The 8,160-nt window shown below is 39.7% G+C and overlaps 1 protein-coding gene across 1 annotated transcript; it reads right to left on the bottom strand.

The window, feature by feature from the left end:
• Positions 1-1,764: 1,764 nt before the first annotated feature.
• Positions 1,765-7,728, bottom strand: prl (prolactin). The gene is made up of 5 exons (XM_036560790.1): positions 7,595-7,728; positions 7,254-7,375; positions 5,530-5,631; positions 4,218-4,400; positions 1,765-2,480 (listed from the first exon to the last, which is right to left on the bottom strand). The coding sequence occupies exons 1-5, from the start codon at positions 7,632-7,634 to the stop codon at positions 2,292-2,294; spliced, it is 636 nt and encodes a 211-aa protein (XP_036416683.1). The 5' UTR covers positions 7,635-7,728; the 3' UTR covers positions 1,765-2,291.
• Between the last annotated feature and the right edge of the window lie 432 nt (positions 7,729-8,160).

Consider the following 8,160-nt stretch of genomic DNA (forward strand, 5'->3'; position numbering starts at 1 on the left):
GCTGTGGCCTTTACGTGATGATTGATTGATATTAACAGGCCCAGAGTGCACCATTACACCACCTCAACCATCAACAAAGCATGTACATCTGCAGAGCTGCCACTCACTGGATGTTTTTCTTTATTTTACCATTCTGAGTAAATTCTAGAGACTGTCATGTGTGAAATCAGCAGTTGTAGAAATACTCAAACCAGCCCGTCTGGCACCAACAATCATGCCACAGTCAAATCACTGAGATCACATTTTACCCTACTCTAATGGTTAATGCGAATGTTACCTGAAGCTGCTGGCCTGTATCTGTAGGATTTTATACCCTGCACTGCTGCCACGTGATTGGCTGATTAGATAATTGCATTAATGGCACACAAAACATATAATACAGGAGATGCTTCAGTAGAAGTACAGGCTTTCCTAATAAAGTGCTTTCTGAGTGTATATTAGTGATATTTTCATTCCATCCATCCATGTGAGATTTCTACAGGTTTTCTTGGATGTACTGGGACTTCTTCATGTCAAACAAACAAGTTACAATTTAAATTTAGATCAATTTAAACTCAAGGCATTGACTAAATTTACACTTGTGAAAATAAAACATACAATTTTTCCAATATTGTTTTCTATCTTTTTGGTTTCTTTTCGAGTAAAGTTGAAAGCTGTTCCACGTTTTCATGTTACTACTAAAACACACATGCTTTCTGCAATTAAGTAATTTTTGTTTTTAATAAAAATATTATAATTTTATGTGTGTACATCTGTTCAAAGCTGTGTACTAGTCATTAACTGGTTAGTGTTTTTGAGTTCTGCTCAAAAATTATCGTCACTAGTGAAACTTCAGTCGTCACTAGTGAAGTTTCAGTTGTGTTGTGATAAAAATGAAATGTTCAGTCATTTGTTTTACTAAAATAAGCCTGATTAAGGTACAGGGTCACCCAAAGCAAAGGATTTTAGTCTAAAGTCCAAGTCAGTCAAACTCTGTTTTCAGCAGTTTTCAACTCTGACTTTGAACCAAATTTGGTGTTTATGTCTTTTGAAGTCAAGCAGATGTGCCTGATTAAATGGCCAATGAGTGTAGATACAAGGTCGGTGTCCTTAACAAACTGGCAACTCAGTTTACAGAAAGAGATCCAGCAAAGTAACCTATATTAAATACTAAGTTACAATAAATAAAAACTTTTTTTTTTAAAATACAAAAAAATGCAGGTTAAATTGACATAAAGGTATTACTTTAAATTCAAATAGAAAACATCCTTTTAGGGCCACTTTGTAAAATTGTAATAATTATATTTTAATCAATATCCCCCAAATAAACATCTGATATTTGAAAGTCTGTTACAGTACCTGCTGATTCTCCGGTTCTCTTCAATGGAGGTGAAGGTGTGCAGGTGAATGCATGTGTTATCAGATAAATACGAGCATTTATACTGGTCACAGCACTAAATACAGGCTCCGCCTTCACTGTGTGACATCACGCTGGAGATTTGAGTTAGTTTATAGCTCCACACTCTGGAGATCACCAGAAACAGCCGCAGCATAGAGAAGTCTTAATCAGAATTCTCTAATATTCTGGAATAATGCAACATAGAAAATCTGCTCCTAATTCAGTCTTTCAGTTTCTGTGTTGATCATTTAAATGTTCATCCTCTCATTTCCAAAACTTAAATCGTACAACAGATGTCATTTGATAATGTGAATGCATTTCATGTCGATTTTTTTATCTTGAACTCTTTTCAACTCAATCACACTATAAAAGAGGAGGCGTTCATGTTTGCTTTTCATTATGCATGATGAACATTTATTGATATCCTGGAGTGACAGCTGTTTGAATGTGACATTCATGAAGAACACATGGAGGAAAACTAGCTAAGAAATCTACTTCAGTACGTAGATAAATACATTGGTGTTGTCTAAAGTGCAAACTCAATAGCCCGAGTTAAACGAGTGATCTGAAGTGTTGCTCTGTGTCGTCTCAGTTTATACAAAAACCCAAAAACCAACATAACAGTTTCTTCATCAATGGTTGGCTTTAGTAAATTGAACAAGAAAGCAAAAATCTGCTCTGCTCTTCAGTTTATTTATTCAAGTATGAAAGGTAAATTAGTCAGATGATGTGGGACACAGATTAGAAGATCACACATCGCAGCTCAGCCCGAGAGACTGAGCGTCTGAGAGGTCTGGGATTGGATAGACACATTCAGCATCACTCGTTTGAATTATAAGAGAACTTTGACCCACTGTGGTTCAGTACCACTGCTGACTGACAGAGGGTGGTAATGAGCTAGAATGACGCCTCTCTAACACATCTCAGGTCTCATCTTGGCTGCCCGACACCGGAGGACTTTGAGGAAACTGTCGATCTTGTGGGAGTCCCTGCGGAAGCAGGACAAGAGGAAGTGGAAGTTGACCAGGCGGGAGATTCTGTCCTGACCCGGATCGTTATTATGGAAAGGGAGAGAGGAGAGAGCCTCAGAGGACGGGCCCATCTGTGGAGGAACAAAGGTGGAGAAAAGGGAAGAGAGCTGTCATTAGTTGACAAGAATTATTTCCAAATTAGATTTTAAATATTGATGGTCAGCTTACTGAGCTTAAAATGTGTCTGCTGAATAGGATAGCATTATTGAAGGGCCCACATCACGGAAAACTGAATTTACTTCACTTTTTTTTATAAACAGATGTCTAGCATGTAAACATACAATTTCATACAGTCCATATACTGAAGCTGAGCTGCAAAAACAGCCCATTATAAATGTGTATTTACATGTATCCACCTATTCAGCCTACAGCAATTTAACTCCATTCATTCATGTGGAAGTTATAAAGAGTGTTTTGGCCCGGACTGCTTTCTGAATGAGGCACAGTGCAGGGCAGCCAATCAGAGCAGTGGTCATTTACATAAATCAGTCTTACAGACACAGTAATAAAACATCCTGTTTAATCTTAGAATAAAGAGAGTTTGGGAAATTGTCTTATAAAAAATGAATTATGGCTGTTTTTGTACATAAATTCACACAAATTTCATGAAAGACGATGAATTATCATGGACAGTTTTATTTGACACCGATATGAATTTATTTGGATTTACCGAAAATAATACATTTAAATGCACAAAAACTCGACTGGTTGGCAGTAGAAAAATCTCCTGGCCTTGAGATTTGCAAAAAGTACTTTGAAAGCCTACATGAAAATATCAGTAGTAAAAAATATGTTTTTTTTTCTCTTGGAAATGTATTGAGTGAAAGTACTGAAGTATTCAGTTTACAATGATATTTAAAGTACAGTAAAGTACAGATTGTCTCACATAATACTTAAACACACTTTTAAAAATAAAAGCATTCTTTGAGTCGTGCCGTTGAAGAACCACTCTTGGTTCCATTTAGAACCTTTAAATGGGTGATTGTTTAGTCAACCATGTTTGTACATGTGATGTGTGAGTCCAAAGAACCTATTTAAAGTTGAAAAAACTGCATAATGTATAGATTGAAGAAAGAACCCTTAAATGGAACTTCTTTGTTATGTGAAGGCCCCATAAACCTTTAAAGAGTCTATCACTCTCACAAACCTCTTCAAACATGGTTCTAGAGAACTAAAAGTGATTTGTCTATGGCATCACTCAAAGCACTCTGTGGCACTTTATCCATTCCCTTCAATACATTGTGAGACTTTTTCCATGGTTGAGAATATATCGTTCTTCTCAGAACGTTTACATATGTGGAGGTCCTTTAAACTTTAAAGAGGTTCTTCACATTCACATATTTTGTGAGTGCAGTATAACGTTAATGATATAAAAAGCAAACATGAATCTGTTTTATACAAATTGCTAAGTTAAACCTCGTAAAAATATTGTTTTATATTAAAAATGGTTTCTCAAATGTTGAAAATTGGTTTTGTGATGAGCTGTTTTACAGACGCAGAGCGACTATGAAACAGGATAAAAAAGGAAAATCAGAGAATCATAATAGAAAAGTATTATTTAATCTTAGGCCAACTGTGTAAATGTACATACTGACTTTTGGAGCCGTACTTAATATTTTAGGCCCTGCAAACTTTGGGACATGGTTTCCCCGCCAAATGGAGCATGACCCAAACGCAACACTGCCCACTAGTGTGTAAGTATGTTGGCAGACACCTATATGAACGTCTGTGCATGATGCCCAGACATTTGCAGCTGTGCTGTCTCAAAAGGAGAGTCTGGCCCAACATCCAGAAAACACAAAGCATACCTTGTGGACAAGGCGCTCCAGACCTGCTCCCAGGCTGCTGGTGTGGTCCTGCAGCTCTTTGGTTTTGCTGTTGATGGTGTTGCGCTCAGGGTGGGGCAGGGTGGTGGCCTCAGACGAGAGAAGAGCCAGAGGGTCTGACCAGGCCAGCAGCAGAGAACGAGCCAGAGACAGCAGCTCGTTCTCCTACACGAGACAGAAGAACGGGGATCAGAGCCATACCTCAGGCAAGTTTCACGTTGCCAGAGTTCACAAATTGTAATGTATCACCAGCCAGAACATTCCCTGATACTACGTCATTGGTCCATCCCAGCAAATATACATTCTAAATTCACCATTTCCGTTTGAATGTACTATTAGACTCTAGAATATTCCTTCCTCTGCCTGTGCTGACACGAGTGACCACAAGAGGGAGGCAAATATAATGGCAGAGTAGAGGAGAGGAGGAGAGGGGAGAATATGTGATGAAAAGAGTAGAATTGAATAGCACTAGGGGTGGATCTCATCACCCTGGTTAATATTCTAATTAATACATTATATTTTCAAATTTAATGGTTTAATCATTTAATCATTTTTAATGGTGCCTTGTTCTGTATCAGCAGTTACAGGTGGGCAGCAAGTCATCCGTCCATAAGCCTGTATGACTAAATAAAATGAAGTTGAATAAAATTAAATTTGAAAATATGATGCCACTTAAATGTGACAGTTGAGCCAGCAAGGACATCTCAGTTAATCTGTCTGCAGTTCCCCTATCCTCACATCTTATCTCTGTATCTCGTCCTTACATCCTCAAAAGGAGCCTCAAAGACACGAAGAAAATATGTAAGAAAATGAAATGAAGATAGTCAAAGATATTAGATGTACCTTAGATATGCAAATGTATGAGATATCAATATGACTGATGTAAAGCTTGCCCTCCTATATCTTCACCCTGTTTCTTCTGCAGTTTTAGTCAATGCCAATTCCATTTCCTAGCTAGGTCCCTCCTCATCATGTGATGCTATCAAGCTGGACGTGTGAAGGTTAGCACAAATCTTTTTCAACTGCCGCTAATGCAACCTCACTGGACAACTCGGTGTGCTTGGAGGAAAAGGCTAACCGCAAATTTTGCTACGCCAGCTAACAGATGACTGTGTTGGCTAGTGATGTAGATCGAGGATAATTAAACTGTCTTGGATTGTTGTGGCATCGTTGTTGCAGGTTGAACTCCTAATCTCCCAACCTGACCAGTGTGTAGATGACTGCGCCACTTAGGAGCTCCACCTTTTTAGTCTTGAAACAAGCTTAACACCTACAGATGAAGAGCTGTTCTTACCGGCACTCTGAGGGCCTGATCTTTATCGTTGGGGATTTGGAGAGAGGAAGTGTGGCACATAGATGGTCTCATAATCTTTCCCATTGGTGGAAAGTGAGAGTCCTGTGGAGGAAAAAGAGTGGAAAGAACAATGTAAAAGATGGAGAAAAAAAGGAAAAAAGGAGTTGATGCTCAATCACAGAGAAACCAGGAGAGCTCCCATTCAGAACAGCTCCCATACACACCCTTGCACAAGACTGCCATACATCCACCTGTCCACTCTTCCATAAAAGCAACAGCCCATCCCTGCCCAACACCACCTTCATCTCAGCCACTCTCACAGCATCCCAGCTCAGCACTGGGTCACACTATGATGTCTGCACAGGCATGAAGTTGAAGCCTGAACCCAACCTGACCAGGTGGATTATCACAGATTTTTTGTAGTGCTCTCCTTTGTTGCTTAGCACTAGAGCTGATTGACAGAAAATGAAGTAAAAAACTCTACATGCTCGACTGAAGGCTGAACTTTTGCTGTTGCCGGCACTGACTGTCGCGAGGAAGTACTCTGACACTGACACTTGTTTTTTTGGCTTTAGCTGCTGCATCCACAGTAAACATGTCGCTGTATAATAATCCGATAACTGCAGAAAATCAGATTTTGTCAGTAATCTGATCAACACGTTTACATGCTCTTGAGTAATCAGACAATGGGAAACTCCAGGTCTACATGAGTCGGGCAGTAATCAGATTTCTGCTTTGCAACCAGCCGATAAACTCAAAGTCAAAGCGAATGTACAAAACTACACATAGAGGCCTGTGAAATCTATCCAGTGTATATTTTATATTATTGGTCACTGGACTGTATTCCGTCCTTTTTAAAGCAGACTGGCTACGTCAGCAGAAAGCTAACATGCTAACAGGCTAATAATATTCAAAGACAGAATTTCAGTATTTACTTTAAGGCTGCAACATGTAAAACTTCAACATATGAAGTTAAAAAACTTCACCTTAACATCCGTTAGAAGCTTCACAGATCTTTGTTTAAGCCTGAGTTTAAATGCTGATGTGTTAGCCCTACTTCTCCACCTCTTGGTGCGAATAAAATGGAATATCCTATGATGTTCATGTCATGTTTCTGTTATCAGTCTGAGTGCCTTTATAAGGTCACAGAGCTCTATGGGTTTGAGGTTTCAGCTCATTTTCAGCAGAACATGGCATAAACCGGCTCATCTAATCAGTTGGTCTGTCTCCGGTCCCAGGATTTGAACTGGATTTTCCTAGTCAGTCCTGGGATTTGATCTTGGATTACCCAGTCAGTAATAGGATTTGAACCAGATTTACACAGTCAGTCCTGAGATTTAAACCAGATTTACCCAGTAAGTCCTGGGATTTGAGTCTGATTTATCCAGTCAGTCCTAGGATTTAAACCATATTTACCCAGTCAGTCCCTAGGATTTGAACCATGTTTACCTGGTCAGTCCTAGGATCCTCCTTGCTGGCTCACCACTCCTACCTCTAGGCTACCTGCCACCCTAATAGATGTTGCTTTGTGTTACGATTTCATGAGGTCACATAAATGTTCCAAACATGAGACAGAAAACTTTGATTCAACTAGATTTTTGAATCAGTTCAACCGAGTCATTGAAACAAAACAGTTCTAACAACAAATTGATTCAAAAACAGTGATCAGACCTCACTATTTTCTAGTGAGATGCATACAAACTTTTTGTGGGTAATGTACTGACCAGGTCGTTGGTGAGGGAAGTGCTGAGAGAGTGGAGTTTGTCGGAGAGTTGGGAGGCTCTCTCCAGCAGGTCGTTCAGGCTGACTCCATCAGCAGAGACAAAGACGCACATCAGGACTGTCACTGAGGCAGAAAGACAGATGGGTTAAAAACAAGAGAGCGGTAAGAAAAAGAACAAAGAAAGCTGAAGGATGCTGAGAGCTTAAGGAGAGGCTAAAAAGCAATAAAGAGAAGGAGAACAAGAAGGAGAAGATGGTGGATACAGCTGCTGATTGAAGGTAAACATAAACACAGATCTGAGGAATGGACTTAGGAAACATTTAGAAACATCTGCACTCCTACCTGCCAGGTGCAGTTTGGTAGTTTGGGAGCGTCGAGCCATTTTTGCTTCTTTCAGTCCTTCTTCTTCTTCCTCACTCTATATGATGGATTTCCCTCGTTCTCTGTCACATCCTCTGTCTCGTCCCCATTATATACTCTCCTTGTCCTTTTTCATTTGGGTATGCAGTGGGCCCTTGGCTCCGAGAGCATTGTCTCTAAACTAGTTCCATCCAGAATCGGCCAAATGAGAAACATTGTCTTGGGGTCTGGACTGATGAATAGCCACAAGCTGTCTGACCAAAAGCTGGGTGCAAGAGTGTGTCCGGGTAAAATCCAGCTTTGCTCAGCCAATTTGGGAAATAAATGAATATCTATTAGTTTAAGTTTAATTAAGAGCAGCAGGATCTAAAAAGCCAAGCTTAACGCTTGTAGGTCCAAGTCAAATGAATAGGATACACAGGAAGTGACTACTCAAGTTGGTCAAATATGTTGGTCAAACCCAGGAAACACCCTTTCCAGTGTTTTCAACCAAAATGCCCATGTAACTCATGCTCAAGGCAGATGTCACATGCTACCAATACTATGTC

Source organism: Colossoma macropomum, unplaced genomic scaffold (assembly GCF_904425465.1).
Source record: "Colossoma macropomum unplaced genomic scaffold, Colossoma_macropomum, whole genome shotgun sequence".
In the NCBI taxonomy this organism is placed as follows: Eukaryota; Metazoa; Chordata; class Actinopteri; order Characiformes; family Serrasalmidae; genus Colossoma; species Colossoma macropomum.